This window comes from Strix uralensis, chromosome 27 (genome assembly GCF_047716275.1).
Source record: "Strix uralensis isolate ZFMK-TIS-50842 chromosome 27, bStrUra1, whole genome shotgun sequence".
Classification (NCBI taxonomy): domain Eukaryota; kingdom Metazoa; phylum Chordata; class Aves; order Strigiformes; family Strigidae; genus Strix; species Strix uralensis.
In genome coordinates, this window is record NC_133998.1 from 1,737,527 (window position 1) to 1,753,862 (window position 16,336).

General features: G+C 42.5%; 2 protein-coding genes across 3 annotated transcripts in view; both read left to right on the forward strand.

Moving 5' to 3' along the window:
- Window positions 1-12,150, forward strand: part of LMNB2 (lamin B2) — a 42,075-nt gene extending 29,925 nt beyond the window's left edge. For both annotated transcript variants that reach the window (XM_074851291.1, XM_074851292.1), the window contains 7 exons: window positions 1,022-1,147; window positions 1,346-1,566; window positions 2,157-2,448; window positions 2,969-3,076; window positions 3,933-4,052; window positions 5,477-5,578; window positions 6,804-12,150. In XM_074851291.1, coding sequence (XP_074707392.1) covers window positions 1,022-1,147; window positions 1,346-1,566; window positions 2,157-2,448; window positions 2,969-3,076; window positions 3,933-4,052; window positions 5,477-5,578; window positions 6,804-6,845 — 1,011 coding nt within the window. In that variant the 3' untranslated portion in view covers window positions 6,846-12,150. The remainder of the gene's footprint in view (window positions 1-1,021; window positions 1,148-1,345; window positions 1,567-2,156; window positions 2,449-2,968; window positions 3,077-3,932; window positions 4,053-5,476; window positions 5,579-6,803) is intronic.
- A 1,408-nt stretch (window positions 12,151-13,558) lies between these two features.
- Window positions 13,559-14,386, forward strand: TIMM13 (translocase of inner mitochondrial membrane 13). The gene is made up of 3 exons (XM_074851710.1): window positions 13,559-13,750; window positions 14,006-14,074; window positions 14,151-14,386. The coding sequence occupies exons 1-3, from the start codon at window positions 13,613-13,615 to the stop codon at window positions 14,247-14,249; spliced, it is 306 nt and encodes a 101-aa protein (XP_074707811.1). The 5' UTR covers window positions 13,559-13,612; the 3' UTR covers window positions 14,250-14,386.
- Window positions 14,387-16,336: the final 1,950 nt, after the last annotated feature.

Below are 16,336 nucleotides of genomic sequence, written 5' to 3' on the forward strand. Positions count from 1 at the left end.
AGCTTTGAGCTCCATTGTTACTCTGTCAGATTTGGTTAAAATTAGCCACTAGCAATGAAGCTTGTTCACTAGGTGCAGTTAACAACAACTGAAAACAAATTGAATGTTGGCAACTATTGGGAAAAGAATACAACCAAAAGCATTGTTCTGCCTCTGGGGAGGATGTCATCTGAAGTGCTGTGGGCAGTTTTAGTCTTTCTTGAAAAGGTAGTAGAGAGTAATACAGAGAAGACTAACAAAGATAGTTAAGAGTATGAAACAGGTCCTTCCTGAGGAAAGTTTAAAACTTCACCTGGGAAAAGAGATGAGTCGAGAAAAGGGGAAGATAGAGTGGATGTCTGTAAAAGGATAAATAGCATGGAGAAGTTGAATGAGGAGTGATTATTTTTTAGTAGAAGTGGGGACAGTGAATGTCCAGTGGCAGATTTGGAAGAAACAAAAGGAGGTTGTTCTTCATTCATATATAGCTAAACTCCTTGCCCCATAAATTCAGAAAGCAGAGACAAATTCCTGCCTGAAAAATCCATTGAGAGATAGTAAGTATCAAAATGCTGTCTCTGGCTTAGGAAGTCCCTGACTTGCAAACGGCCAGCTGAGACATAATACCTGTGGAATATTTTACTGAGTTTAGTCTCTGGGCAGCTGTGGAACTGTTAGACCAGGATGTGAACTAGGTAGCTTTTTCTCTGACCCAGTGTGATTGTTCTTAGGACAAACAGGCAGATACTGTGATGACATGAATCTCAGTTTTCGGAAACTATAAGGCTGTATGTATAATGGAAGGGCTAATAGACTATTTTTTTTTTTAATAGCATAAGTAAATCCTATGGGAATAGGACCGAAATAGATTTTCCTGGTCCTTAGGGCATTTCCTTAATGTTATGCAATTCTTATCAATCAAACTTACCAAATTTCAATTTAAAATTCTTGAAGACTAAATGGGTTCTATTCTTTTTACCGAACGGATATTTGCAGGATATCTAACTCAATGCAAGTGATGTGTATAAAATTTGCCTTCCAGCTGGAGAATGCCAAACTGTCCTCTGACCAAAATGATAAAGCTGCTGGTGCAGCTCGAGAGGAGTTGAAGGAGGCTCGCATGAGAATAGAAGCTCTGAGCTACCAGCTTTCTGCCCTTCAGAAACAGGTAAAAGGACTAAACTTGCCTTCATCTCTAATACAGAGCACTGTATTGTTTGGATATATTAACATTTCTGTCCCTTCATATTTTCTGAATTTTACAGAGAGAAATCTTTGTGTTCATTTGGGAGGGAGATGAATTTTTAACTTTTTTACTGTACTCACATAGATGCCAACTGGGTTTTCCATTGTGCTGTCTGTCTAGGCTAGTGCAGCAGAAGATCGCATTCGTGAATTGGAGGAAATGATGGCTGGTGAGCGGGAAAAGTTTAGGAAGATGATAGATGCAAAGGAGAGGGAAATGACAGACATGAGGGACCAGATGCAACAGCAGCTTACGGAGTACCAGGAACTGCTTGATGTTAAATTAGCACTGGACATGGAGATCACTGCTTACCGAAAACTTCTGGAAGGAGAAGAGGAAAGGTATGTACAGATTCCACATCCTTTTCTTACAGCTAGCAGGTGTTGTTTTCATTCCTTATGCTTATTTTTTTACCATTTGAGCAGGAATGCCCAGACTTTGTCTCGCTGAAGTCATATTGCCTTCACACCACAATGTGTTGTATGGAACACTTGCAAGTGTTCTCATCTGAACAGTGTCTTTATTTTAATTTGTTTTTTATTAAGGTCTCAGAGCACAGTGGAATATATAACTTTGAGCCTAAACATTCATCTCCTCTTTTTTTAAGTGCTTATATTTCTGTATTTTCCTGTTTTTAAATTATGTGGGCCAGGAATAGTGTGTTAGTAGTAGATATACTGGAGGGGAGGGGTAAGTGGTCTGTGTTGCTCTCATTAGCACTGCTTTCCATGTCACATAATCATATTACCAGAACGTTTCTCAGGGATGGATAGCCTCCCCCTTCTCTTATATGCAGTCCTCCTGACTCACATAGTGAGGCTGCTTTCAGCCTTGGGGCATATTACAGTCTGGTTACTGAGTATGTTGTAGCATTTATTGCTTTGTAGTTCCCTGGATGAGTTAATTAAAATGCTTTCTTCATTGTGTTAAGGTTGAAGCTCTCTCCAAGTCCCTCCTCCCGTGTTACAGTCTCTCGGGCTACCTCCAGCAGCAGCAGTAGCAGCACTTCACTTGTTCGCTCTTCGCGAGGCAAGAGAAAACGTATTGAAGCAGAGGAGCTTTCAGGCAGCGGAACAAGTGGAATTGGCACTGGAAGTATTAGTGGGAGCAGCAGTAGCAGTAGCTTCCAAATGTCCCAGCAAGCTTCAGCTACAGGAAGTATCAGCATAGAAGAGATAGACCTGGAGGGCAAATACGTTCAACTGAAGAACAACTCGGAGAAGGTGAGCGTCAGCAGAGCTCCTCGAAAACAAGGAGGGGGAGGGAGCTAAATTGAAGTGGTACACAGCCTTTTGTAGCACTAGCAGGGGGAGTCGCTTGGAGAGCTGGAGCAACATCTCAAGGTGCAGCAACCTGCAGTAATTAACAGGGGCATTTGAATGTTGACCGTTAAGTGTGCGAGCACGAGTGTAATGATTTCAGGATGAGAACATAGTTTGTCTCTCAAATATCTAAACATGTGCTGGTACCTTGCTCGTGTGAATAGCCTTGCTGGCTCTAGCACAACTTTTTTGTGTGAAATGTGTACCTTTTTTTGTTTTGCTGAATGACCTTATGGGATTTACACTTCAGACTGTTAGTGGGTATAGAAAAATACTGTCAAATTAGAATGCAGGTGTCTAACAGCCATGTAAATAAATTTACGTTTGCATTATTTTAATAACAAAGAGACCTAGAGAAAGCTCTGATGCCTCTATGCGCTGTTTTGCTCACCCTAAATAACCTTATGACTCTCTCCATTAGGATCAGTCTTTGGGTAACTGGAGACTGAAAAGACAAATTGGAGATGGAGAAGAAATTGCTTACAAATTTACTCCTAAATATGTCCTCAGAGCTGGGCAGACTGTAACAGTAAGTTGTACTTACAGTATGTCAACAACATATTATTTTGTTCATGCTGGGGCACTTGTAAATGTGATGTTGGGTACAGCCTGATTCGATGTAAAACTTCTGGTTTCATGGATCTCACTTTAGAGGAGCAGGATTTCAGTTACAAAAATGCAGAACAGAAATTGAATTTCTGTATTAGCACTTCAGTATTTAAGACTGTTATGGGCACAGAGTTGAAGAAAAAGGTGTTTTGGGGGGCAGGTGAATGGCTGTTTGTTTTCAAACACCTTTGCTCAGGTTTGGAACACTAATCCTGCTCAACCTCTTAATGAAATAGGAGCACTTCAGAGCATTCATTCAGTCTAGTTAAGACTAGATGTTCTCAGCCTTAACTATAGTAGAACAGCTGCTTTTTCTATAATTTTGCATTTTATTTTCAGTCTGCAATAGATTTCTTTCAGAAGAAGAAAATTACTTTTAATCAGTTCCAGTTATTTCTACTTCAGTATCAATTGCTCAGATACATGTAAAAGATTAAATTGATACAGGACAAGCTGCATTTTATGTCTTGGCTCCATACAGTGTAGTCATTGAGACAGTGGTAGGAGAAATATGTATATTTAGAAAAGAATTGACTGCAGTATTGGATAATTTTTCTCTTTTTTTTTTTCTTCTAAATGGATAGTGTCACTTTTTGTTGTAGACTGAGAATAGTATCTTAGTACAAGTAATGGTGTAGGTAAAAGCAGGGTAAAACTGCCATTGGAATTCAGAAACAAAACTGGTGTGTAGAGAGAAGTAGGAGAATTAGGGAGTTCTGTATATTTAAAAATAAAATGTGCATAAATAGCTAATTACAGAATGTCTTTCTTGCTAGATTTGGGGTGCAGATGCAGGCGTATCCCATAGCCCCCCTTCTGTTCTCGTGTGGAAGAACCAAGGCAGCTGGGGCACTGGAGGAAATATCCGCACATACCTCGTGAACTCCGAAGGGGAGGTAAGCTGTGTCTGTAGAAAAAAGCTGGGGGCTGGGTCATCTCCCAAACTCTTTAATTTGGGGGGTGGGGGACGATGATGACAACGAAATCCTGATTTTAAGATCTCCCCTGTTGCCTTCTAAAACAGGATGGTATATAACACTCAAATAGTTAAATGTCTGTTCGTATCTCTTGAGAGTTTGGGGAAATTTTGGAAAGCTAATAATCATCCTGACCACATCCTTAGATTACTTTTTCCTGTTCTAGAAAAACACCCTGCTAGTAGAGAATTTGTTTGGAATTGGAGCATGTATTTTCAAAAGAGACAAAGAAAATCAGTGTTGCTGGCAATTCAGAGTTACATTATATAGTACCTACAACACTGTGGGGTGCAATGTGAATGTTCCTGTAGGAAGATGACTGTCCTTTCAATATTGGAAGTATACCAGAAGTTTTCATTTGGCACACGTTCCTGCGTATTCTGCATTGTCCTGCATCTGCCCACAACTGATTTTTTTTAAAACCATCCCTGCAGAAGACTCCTGCAAGGGAGGATTGTGCTTTGGCTGTTACTCATAAATGTGCCATTATCCCGGTGATCTGATAGAAATAGGAAAGTGAAACGACCACAGTTGTATCAGTTTTCATGCTGCCTTTCTTGCTGGCAATTCTGTGGAAGCACTTTGAGCAGGAACGGCAGCACAGGACAAGGTAGGAGGGAAGGTCATTTGTACAAATAGAAAGCTGACTGGCTTAGTATTCAAATAAAAGTGGTTAAACTAGTATCTGAAAAAATTTCAAATCTATGTCTGTTCCCACCGTGGTTACCTTTAGTATCCCTGTTTAGAAGTGTAGGTTTAGGGTGACTTTTTCCTCAAGTGGAAATTTGCACCTATGATTTCAAGGGTGCGAGTGTACAGAAGAATTTCTTATTACTAAGAATTGTTAAAAATGATTTAGTGATAAAGAAAGCTTCTTGGGGTTTTAGAATTCTTTTTAGTGCCTGGTTTGGAAGATTGTCCTCATAGTTGATATATGCAATTAATACAGAATATTTAGTAGAAATTAGGAATATTCTTAAGGCTGTGTAATCGTACTGCGTTTCTCACATTATGGTATGTCTTCAGCTCCTAGCTGGGTCTGCTGTGACCTTGTATAAAATTGACTAACGACCTTCTGAAACGTGGCTGCTTCCTCTCAAATCCCTAGGTAATGAAAGAAAATTCCAGAAGCTAAATTACATTACCATGCCTTTTAGTGGATAGAAACAGGAATGTTGTGGTTTCCAGGATATTACCAGTATTTGCTTGCATACCTAATGTTAAATCTAGGGCAATTTCTTTAAACCCTCCAAAATTTAATAGGGGTATTATATTGATACTATAGCAAAAACAAGATATATAGATAGACTATTGGCCATCTCCTTATCTGTTGTTTTGTGTAGGAAGTTGCAGTGAGAAATGTTACTAAATCTGTAGTCGTGCGAGAGAATGAAGAAGAAGAGGATGAAGCAGACTTTGGAGAGGAAGATCTTTTCAACCAACAGGTAATAAGATGCAGACCAGATGTTTAACTCGTGCCTCGTTGGCTGAATTAATCAGGCGTAAGATTTAGGGGGGTCCCTTCAACTTTTGCAAGCTCTGAGCTTCCTAGTCCGTTTTTCCAACGGATGCGCGCAGAGGGTGCTCTTGGAATGGCTTGTAACCCTGCAGCATTGCTGCTGTGCACAGAGAGTGTAATGGGAGTGATTCTTCCAGGAATTGCTGCTTGAATTGATACTGGTGCAGCTCAAGCAGTGGCTAATGTTGGTTCAGGATGCCAGGGTATCTGTGGAAGTATGCGGCAGATCAGAGATGTGCAGCACTGCAATGACATCGACTGTTTCTAGGGTTAGTAACATTAGTTTTAGCAGTCAGTGTTCCTCCCATTCCAGTATTTGCTTCTCTATAAAAAAAAAAAAAAAAACCACCACAAACTGTGGCATTCTTGCTGTAAGCAGAATATAACCATTGGGAAATATAACCACTAAAAACCAGGAAGTTTTATAGTGCTTCTGTTGCTGCAAGCTTCAGCTTATTGGTTTATTTTCTGATAATACACATCTGAAATAAACTTGTTTTTTTCTTAATAATACCACCTGTATGTTTTCATAACCCATAGTTAAGTACTGTGCAATAACTGACCAGCAGTTGGCAGCGTGAAAAGGAGAAAGATACTTCATACAGGTGATATCAGAAAATATTTTCAATTTATTTCAAACTCAGGTGATTTGTTCTCCTGATCAGTGGCCATTAGTACTTCTTTTCACAAAGAACTCATCCTGTACAGGTTTGAACTTGAGTTCTGAAAGCTTTTTTGGTCTCTGGGAAATTGAGCAGTGTATTTGTAGTATAAAGCAACTGAAACTTTTTTTACCCAAAGAAGCAGCTATGCAGCATAGATCTCTCAGATGGAAGCATCATTGGAAATGAAGGAAGGAACTGCCTGTTGCAGAGCTAATGACATGCTGATTCTCATTTGCCATCTGCATCACTGTAGAAAGTATGGAGATTAACCAGTCAACCCATCAGAGAAGACCAGACTAGCAGTGTCTTACTCCTGGCAGTAGACTGTGACGTGTGCTGTGCTTTCTCTATAGTCGTGATGTTCCCTGAATATAACTAAGCTACCAAAAAAAAAAGCTTTTAACAACTGAGATGATAACCAGAGTCTAGGCTTACAATATGAAAAGCTAGTAAGAATTGAGTTCAACTATGTCTGTTTTATTTTAGGGGGACCCCAGAACAACCTCTAGAGGATGCTCAGTGATGTGAAGAAAGAAAAAAGAAACTATTATTTGCTATTTTCTTTCATTTATTTCCTTTTATTTTGCTATTTTTTTCCCTCCAGAGCCACTGAAAACTATTTTTATATGCATCATCTGATTTCTTTGAAGTTTACTCCTTGGTACATTTTTATAAAAAAAATCAAAAAAAAAAACTTTACTGAACAAAACTGCCAGAATTTTTAAGAGATTTCTTTATTTTTCCCTCTTTGTTGAAACACTATATTGGAATACAGTATTTTTTCCCATACAGAGTTTAAAGTCTTATGTACAAACCTGCAGCAGAAAAGAAATTTTTAGCTGAGATGGGATGAGACTCCTTGAGTGTATGGTAAATCTATAACTGCGTATATAACCAGGATATGTTTAAAAAAAAAAAGTTTCAGAAAGCATGTTCATCTGCAGGGCCCCAGGAGAGGTTCACAGTAGTGTTTCCTCCATACCTTGTAAGAAATGGTAGTATCTTGCCTGGTATCCTCAGCAGTGCCCAGCTTAGGAAAATTAGACCCCAGGTTCATTAAAAATGCTCCTCCACCAATGGAGGTAGCAAAGGGAAGCTGCATTTTAGACATTCTTGGCTCAGGACTGTGGCATCTTGTCCTACTCCAGGGTTTGACAGCCTCGTGGTAAAAACATCTGAGTCTGTCAACACCTTAGGTCCATATGATTATTTCAGAAGATGGAGAATGATGGGTTCTGTTTACTGAATATAGACACCATCTTAAAAGTATGGAAGTGTCCAAACCAGAGTTTTAACTGTTTCATTTTCAGGGGATTTTGACATTCTCACAAATGAGACCTTGTTACATCATGGACACAGGTTGTGATGTACGGTGTTTATGATGTTAAGCATCATGATTTAATACTTTTGACATATTCAGCATTAAACAGAATGATTAGGATTTTAGATGTTAAAGATACTTTTACTTTTGGCAATGATAAATATTGGGGATTTTAAAGGTTAACCTGTGTAAATGTTGACTTTTTTAATCAGAGCTAGATGCAGCTTGTTCATACTTCTCTTGTATTCATAGGGGCGCTGTCAGATATCTTAAGGAGCAGTATTTGCAAAATAGCACAGAAATAGTTTAATGACTTTTTAAAAAAAGTTAAAAGGAACTGCTGTTGTTTAGGACATAAGCATTGCTTTGCAGTGTTCAAATGCTCGAAGTCAAGTCTTAACAATGAGTGAAGGGAGAATAATGTTTTTTATAAAAAAAAATGCTTTGTATGAGTAGCAGGTGATTTTTTTATTTCAGTATGATGCATTTTGTATCTGACAGTGTCCCTTTAGCTTAAGGTTTCTTCTGCTGCATTTCTGTGGAGATAACTCTGACTCCCTTAAGGGTTAATATTTGTGTAGTAGTGCATCTTTAAGCACTAGGAAAAATACTTGACTGCTCCAAAGAATGCATTGGCTCCTGTACAAGCAGATGTTTTTTTCCACTAGTTAGTAGTTTGGATACAAAATTTGGATACCATTTGATGCCAGCATAGAATCCTGTTTTTACCTGCACTCTTGAACTCTTGTCATTCAAATAGTTTAGACTCATCAAACAAGCTACAAGGTTTGGATGTTTTCGGTGGCTTTTGGACATTATGTTCTCTGAACAGTATTGTGACTGACAGATATAACCTAGAAAGTCAGTTTAGTGGCTTTGACTGATGATGACTTTGTAATGCAAGCAGGGTGGGAACAAAAGGGTTTTCTTCAGCTTATGGATTTATTTTGCCATTTAAAAATAAATCAAAGATGCTACTTTTCTTTATTTCAGTGGGATGACTGAATTACTGAAGTTAAACTAGTAGAAATTTAGAATTATGTTTTAATCCATTATCAGAAGATCCATTACAAAAAAGCACTATGAAGATTTGGCTGTTTGGGCTAATTGGGTAACTTTATTGATGTACTTGGCCGTTTTTCTAATGTAATTTTCCCACTCTGCTTGAGTAGAAGGTTAAATATGTAGTAAATCCTGTCTATCTCTCTGTAAAATGTATCTAGTGAAATTATGTTTCTCAGACATACTGTTATCAATTACCTTTTCTAAATTTGTTGTTATGCAAATGAATGCAATCAACGTAAAAGTATTTTTGCATTGCACCTTCCAACCACTGGACAACATTTCCCTTTCTGACCCACAGCTTTCTATACTATAATTACATAATGTTTGAGGGCTTTTTGCTTTTTTTTTTCCTAAATATCTGTATTTATTTTTTTTTTACATTGGCCAGTTTTCAGATTGCTTATTCTTCTTTAAGATTGTCTTGTAAATTTAAGATTGTTCTGGGATCTTAAATACTAAAGCAATGAGTGTGTAGTTCATTTGCATTTTTTTCTGTGATTTATCTTTTTTTTTCTGTAAAGAATGGGCTAGGAAAGGCAGCTTGAATGAGGAAAAACCTCTTGCTACCTGAGCCATAGTTTTCTTAACAGCTACTGTATGGGGAATGTGTCTTGTAGCCTTAAGGACTGGTGCTTGCAGATCTTTAGTGATGAGCACTGTGCCCTTCAGTAACAGTCTGCAGAATTTGTCCTTAGATTTGGAACTGTGTCCTTTAACTTTGGAAACAGTTTATTTTATTCTTCAGTACATATTCTTCAGTACATGTATAGGTATATACAGGTGTTCGTGTAAAACAGTGATTGACACTGTGGGAAAAGCTGAATGCCAGCAGTCTAAATGTGGGTGATTCTGTCACCACAGTGCTTTCTAAGAGGCTACTAAAAACATGAGAAATAATTCCTAGCTGTAAATTACAAGACACAGAAAAACTACTGTATTCCACGTACTTTCTTTTTTGTGTGTGCGGCTTCTCTAGATGCCATCCTTTCCTCTTGCTTTTGATGCTGAGCTTCAGTATAATGGCACTAATCCCTTCAAAGGTGCTCCATACTGGGAGGTTTTTTGGCTTTACCAAACCAAAAAAGCATTCTTTTTTTTTTGGTCTTTTGAGGATTCCCCCCCCCATTTTCAGGATAATTAAAAGTTTTTTGTTCAAATAAAATCCAGTGTCCCTTTACCCTCTTTTCCTATTTGATCCTGTATTCTTGAAGTTGGAGGATAGTCAGCATTTTTACTCCAGTGTCTGATATCAGGTGTAGAGCTTGAAGGAGAGATAGATTTGACTTGTCAGGAGAAAAATTATTTTAAGGCCTCTCTGATTATGGAAATTAACCAGTATAGCTTTTCTCAGAGTAGTTACTTAAGTGTAACTACCCCTATCGGTGTTCTTATTCCAGAAAAATAAGCAAACAACTTTATTCTGGATAAAACAGTAAAAATTATTCCTAACTGATTCTCACTGGTTAAAAGGGGGAAGGAGTAACAGCATAACCGCAGCAGAATAGTTAAGCCGATCTTTTAATTGTGTAGATTGTAACAGAATATCATAGAAAACATGATAGTACATACTACCTACCACTAATTTTGTACCATGTGAAAATGCTTGTGTCAGACCAAGTCCATCCTTCGGCAGAACCATCGGTAACGTGGCGTCCTCCAGAGTGACGTGTGGTTACAGAGCGCCTCTGACATTTCACGCCACTTTTTTCTCGCTTACTTCTGTATTTCTTTCTTCAGCTGTTGTGTTGCAGTGACTTATTCCAAGTAATAGAGTGGCTGTGAGTCCTTTCTTGCTGCACAGCGTTATTTCCCAGTGTGTCTACTTAGGCTAGTTCAGGACTCTAGATATGCCATGGCAAAAACTAGTTTACACTGACCAGTTGTCTTCAGCACCGTTTTGCCATGAGGTGGGAGTTGGCTGGCGTAGTTTGTGTTTGTAGCAGGAACCAAAAGTCTCAGGAAATAAACAAATGCTTCCCATGACCTGTAATGTAAGAGCCAGACAAGCTTGTCTGCAGCTTGCATTAGTTGTGAAAATCGTATTGTAGTGTGAAGCAGACTGTACTGTGAAAGGAGATCACTTAATGTGCGTGTTTATCCTTGAGCAACGGGACACCTCATGTTCAGTTCAGGGATCTTATGGGATCTTACTGGTTTTTATACGCCCTTTTTTCTTTTAATGCTCATCCTGTATAAAGGCCCTTTAACTGCAACCTGAACAGAGATTAGTTAGGAGAGGCTTGTAGAAATCCCTCTCGATACCCCAGCACATTTGAGAATCTCTTTTGTGTGCGTCAGAAAGATGTTGATGCCGTATGCAAACGTGCATGCTGTATGTTTTGTATCTCTTGTAGCCACTTCTCCACTTCCTTACTGTGAAGCCATTCTCTTCTTTCCATATCTTCTTTGAAAGTCTTACCTGTAAACAAAGGTATATCCATATTTGATACTGGATTTTTTTGCTTCTGTTGGGTCCAAACCCTGTGTGAGCAGGAAATAAAGCCTTGTTGTAAACCAGTGAGTGGAAGGTGAGATAGTGATTGCATTTTTCAAAGCATTGTTTTAGCTGAATGTCAAGACAAATTATATTGGAGAGTTTCTTTTCTCACTTAAAATGGCCTGGGAAACAGAATTTTTATTTGCCCTTCGATATGCTTAGCTTTAAACCAGTTTAAAATAATTTCAAAGTGGTTTTTTTTAATACAAGACCATATTTACATGCAATTATTATTTGTAAACATAATGCCTTTCTTGAAATGCTAAGGTCTAGAGAGTGAAAAGGATTATTAATATTGAAAGACTCGGTTCAGAATAGCACAAGCAGTGAATTGACTTAGAGTTGAGGAAGATAAAATGTGTTTTATTGAACTTCCAAATTTTCTAGTTAGATTTTAATGAAGTGATGATTCCGTGTTGATAAGGTAGATGTTATTGTGTATTCCAGCTACCCAGATCATCATTACACTAAAATTATAAGCAATAAGCTATTTTAAACAAGTTTAGGCCAAAATGCTTTCCATTTGGGTGGAAAATACAGTTGAACTCTATCTTCATAACAGTGATGCCTTGTGACTTGAATTGTGATTTTTTTTAAGTATTTTTTTTTTTAACACAATCTTTCTTTAGATAGCTCTGGTTCTAGGTCACTGGTCAATTTAACTGACCACCTCTGGTCAGGTGCTGCAGATGAGTTTTTGGAAGGTTCAAGTTTTTAAAATCAGGAATTGTGAAAATTGTTGCAAATTGAAATACAAAGGCAAAATGATGAAAATATTCACATGGAACTTATGAAAACTACATAATGATCTAGACTTTATCATTTCAAAGTGGTTTTTTCTTTTTAGAATATGCATGCCAAATGTCTTGTCTTTTTCAATGATTTGTAATATACATTTTATGACTGGAAACTTTTTGTACAACACACTCAAATAAATGTTTTGCATTTTGTTTGTTTCCTTCTTTAACCAACACAGAGGCCACATGGACTGTTTGAGATAATTCATCCCAGGGGACCTTCCTGTGTGTAGAGATGGGGGACAACGAGCTATCTGCACTCCTAAAAGAGATGAGCTGAATTGTGTGGTGGGCTCCAGAAGCAAATGAAAACTTTCCTTTAAACTGTACGCAGACGCAGTGCTCGTGGAAAATGCCGTCCTCTTTGATCCACGGCACCGCTCCCAGCAAAAGCAGAGGGAAGAACTTGAGTTGCTGGAGCAGATAAACATCCCCTTTCCTTTCTCATCACCCCACTGACCTCTGCAGCCCCTGCACTGGAGGGGGGTGTTTCCATTTAGCCCACTTGATCCTGACTTGAGAGAACAAGAGCAGATACCGAGCCCTGGCAGTGATTGATTCTTAGGAACTAGGAAGTGGGTGGAAGCTTTGCTCTGAGCTGCTCAATTTCCAGTCCACTTCTTTTCACTAGTCTGTACTTGGGGTAGATGCCTACAGTACAATTTTCCATCTTTAGCGCTGAGATTTCTGTGTGGTGTAGGAATGGTTTCCGTTTTAAGTGGACAGACACACAGACAGGATATGGTTTACAATACCCTCTCTTTTAAGTGTGGGCTCTAGCTAGTAAAGGCGACTGGTTTTGGCTTTAGCTCTCCTGTAATGCTGTTTGTCACCTCACACAGAGATAAGCAGTGATCTCCTTTCTGTACATCACATCTACTCCTGAAAAAAGCTCCATAGTGGTGGTGTCTCTCATCTGCTTCTACCACCTCCCACAGCGTTCTCAGTTAATGGAGGATTTACCTGCGTGGAATTAGTGCAGGCTTTAAGGGTATGAGCCTCTTACCTGAGTCATCTAAGGCGGAGGGAACCCTAGTCCTATTCTCAAAGGTCAGAAGAATTAATGCCAGAGAAAATTCACCAGGGAGTCGCTCTCTGTAGTGAGCTCAGATCGTAACGCCCTTATTTCATGTTGGGATGCAGCTGTGCAGCGTTCTTCTCTGTGGTAAAGCTACTCTAAGGCCCTTCCTATTGCGTCAGTGTGTGGGGCCGCGCTCACAGCTCGGTACTCGTGGGCTGTGCGGTGTTTCACCTGCGAAAGGGCCCAGGGCGGGCGGACGGTGCGGCCCCGCCGCCCGGGCCACGCTCCCCTCGGTCCCGCCGCGGCCGGCGCCTTTCCAGCCCCAGGACTTACGAGCTTTCTCGGGGCCACCTGCACCACAGCCGGTGCCGACACCAAAACCGGTCCTCGGCCGGGCAACAGGCCCCGTGGCCTCCGCCCTCAGGGCGCCGCGCGGGGCACGGCGGGAAGGGGACGCGAGCCCCGTCCCGGCCGCGCGGGGCACTCTGGGAGCGGCTGTGCCGTGCGGGCGCGGGGCACGCTGGGAGCCGTAGTCCCGGCCGGCCGCCATTTTGCCGGCAGCGTGGGGGCCGCCGCCCGCGGTGACTTTGCGGCATGGAGAGCGGCTTCGGCTCCGACTTCGGCTCTGACTTCGGCGCCGGGGGTGGCGGGGGCGGGAAGCTGGACCCCGGGGTCATCATGGAGCAGGTGAAGGTGCAGATCGCCGTGGCCAACGCACAGGAGCTCTTGCAGGTCAGGAGGGGCCGCGGGGGCTGTCCCGGTCCCGCTCTGTGCCCATCCCGCTCCGTGCCCGTCCCGGTCCCACTCTGTCCCGGCCCCGCTCTGTGCCGGGCCGCGGGGGCCGCCCTCTGGCGCGGGGCAGCCGGGCCGTGCCGCTGCCCCTCAGCACGGCGGGGAGGGGGACGCGGCAGCGGCCGGTGCTCCCGGCGCGGCCCGGCGGCTGCCCCCGGCCGGGCCCGCGGCCCCTCTCACGGGCTCTCTCCGCAGCGCATGACGGACAAGTGCTTTCGGAAGTGCATCGGGAAGCCCGGCGGCGCGCTGGACAACTCGGAGCAGGTGAGCGCGGTCGGGGAGACGCGGGGACCCGCGGGCCACCCCCCGGGGCGACCGCTGAGGGCTCTCTGTCCCGCAGAAGTGCATCGCCATGTGCATGGACCGGTACATGGACTCCTGGAACACGGTTTCGCGAGCCTACAACTCTCGGCTGCAGCGGGAGAGAGCCAACATGTGAATGCCCCGGCTCCTGGACGAGGGAGGGACCATGTGGGGAAGGGACGAGTGGCCAGTCCAGGAGGCTGGGGGTGAAATCCTGCCGCCTTTCCAGCCCCTGCCATGGCAGAGCAATAAACCCTCGCTGAACCTTTTGCATCCATTGGCTTTTATTAGCACCAGCCCCAGGAGCGAGTGAATTTATCAGCCTTGAGAGCCACCGGGAGCTGCTTGACTTGCCTCATGCCCTTCCCAGCGGTCCAGACTGGCCAAGGCATATAGCAGCTGATAAATCCCTGCTGAAAGGCTGCGAGAGGCAAGAGCCTTCTGTGGAAAAGGGGGGGCCAAGCCAGCAACACACTCCCCTTGGCCAGGAAGCAAGCATGGACCCAGCCATCAGGTAGTTAGTTACCCAGTCCCAGTGGAAAAGCTGCTGTAAGATGCCCCACATGCCCCACTTGGCTCTTGTATGTGTACGTGGGGCTCATTTCTGAGCTCGTAGGCTTTGACTCAGCTCAAGCAGTGTGTTGGGGAGCAGGGGTGCTCTTACCAGGTTTGCAGCCTTGCAAATAGTTGTACAAGCACAGCTGGGGATGAAAAGGGCTGGGAAGTACTTAGGTTGATTTCTTTATCGACTAAAATGTGTTGTGTGGCTGTGATAGTCTGGTTTGGCTCTGGCACAGACATTCCATCTTGGAGCCTACCTTCTAGGCGTCATTTTTTTGAGGGAGGAGCACTTCTGCAGCAGAGGACTTGGGTCTGCTTTGGGGCTGAGCTCTGTATTATTCTCGGTTTACACACCTCTCCTGGAAAGGTCGGTTTATGCTGTGTAGTCAGCAGTGTGCACAGCAGCTGGAAGAGGAGAGTGGTGGAAATTAAAAGTGCTCATGCCCCTGTAGTGAGATTTTTGAAATCCTTTCTTTTGAAGCTCCTCTGTATTTTATAAAATATTTCCCTGTTTGCTGGGACAGGGAGACAGACTGGAAAGATGATGTCTGCTAGGACATTCAAAGGGATGTGGGAGAACCTGGTTTCACTTAATCTCCCACTGTGATAGCTTCTATGAAGGGACTAAAGTGTTCTCACACAAGGTAAATTATTAGGAGATAACTGGATATTTGGACTAATTGAAACTGGAGTTTCCCATCCAGATTGGGCAGAATCACTACTTGAAAATAAAGTGCTTTCCAGCCACATTTGCTATGGGCCTTTTTACTTTTCTTTATGGCTGTATGAATTTTGTGGTACTGGCTGTGCAGCAATCCCATTTCACTGATGGGAGCATCCCCCAAGTGTTCCAGCCATGGCTCTGAACCCATCTTAAGCTGAGCCATGCCTGGAAGCCAGGTCTGCCACCTTGCTAGTGCTCCAGCCGGGAAGGTGGTGGATCTCACCACCAGCTGGGGAGGGAAAGAAGAAACCTCCTGCTGTACCCAAATGCAGAGCTTCAGTGCGAAAGACTAGGAAGGGGTTTGGGGTACTGACTGCTGTTCGGTTTTGGTGGTTGAATCTATGAGGACGTGTCTAAGACTTGACACGTGAGCTCTGCAGCAGTTTTGTCTTGTGAACGAAGGTGTTTCTGTGCCTTACGCTGGCTGACTGCCCACTGAAGGAGTTGTACCCTTGGGCCACTATCTCAGCACTCTGAATTTATCCTGGAACAGTGATCTGTGTGGCTATACCTCAGTCTTTGTCGATTTAATCACCTGTTCCCTTATGCAAAGGGAGCTGGGAGTGTGGGGGGGTGTGAGAAGCCTATCCTCATTCTCTAATACAGATGAGGGCCTGTGCAGTCTTAAGTCCAAGTGTTTTAGTCCTGCCTTATGGTCAAATGGTGAGCCAAGGGATCATCACTGAGCTTACTAGTACCAGTATTGAGTGGAAACACTAGCGTGTCTTTTCCACAAGCCATTGCACAATGTAACAGCTCCATCAAGGCAGTGAGGTCTGAGGCTTCTGCAAGGGCTAACTCTGGGCTGGAACAAAGTTCACTTGTCTCTTGGCTTGGCTTTGGGATGACAGCTCACAGACAGAGGTCAGCCAGACTAGATGAATCTGGCAGATGTTTCAGGCACCCCTCCAACTAGAAAGGCCATGTTTTAATGCATA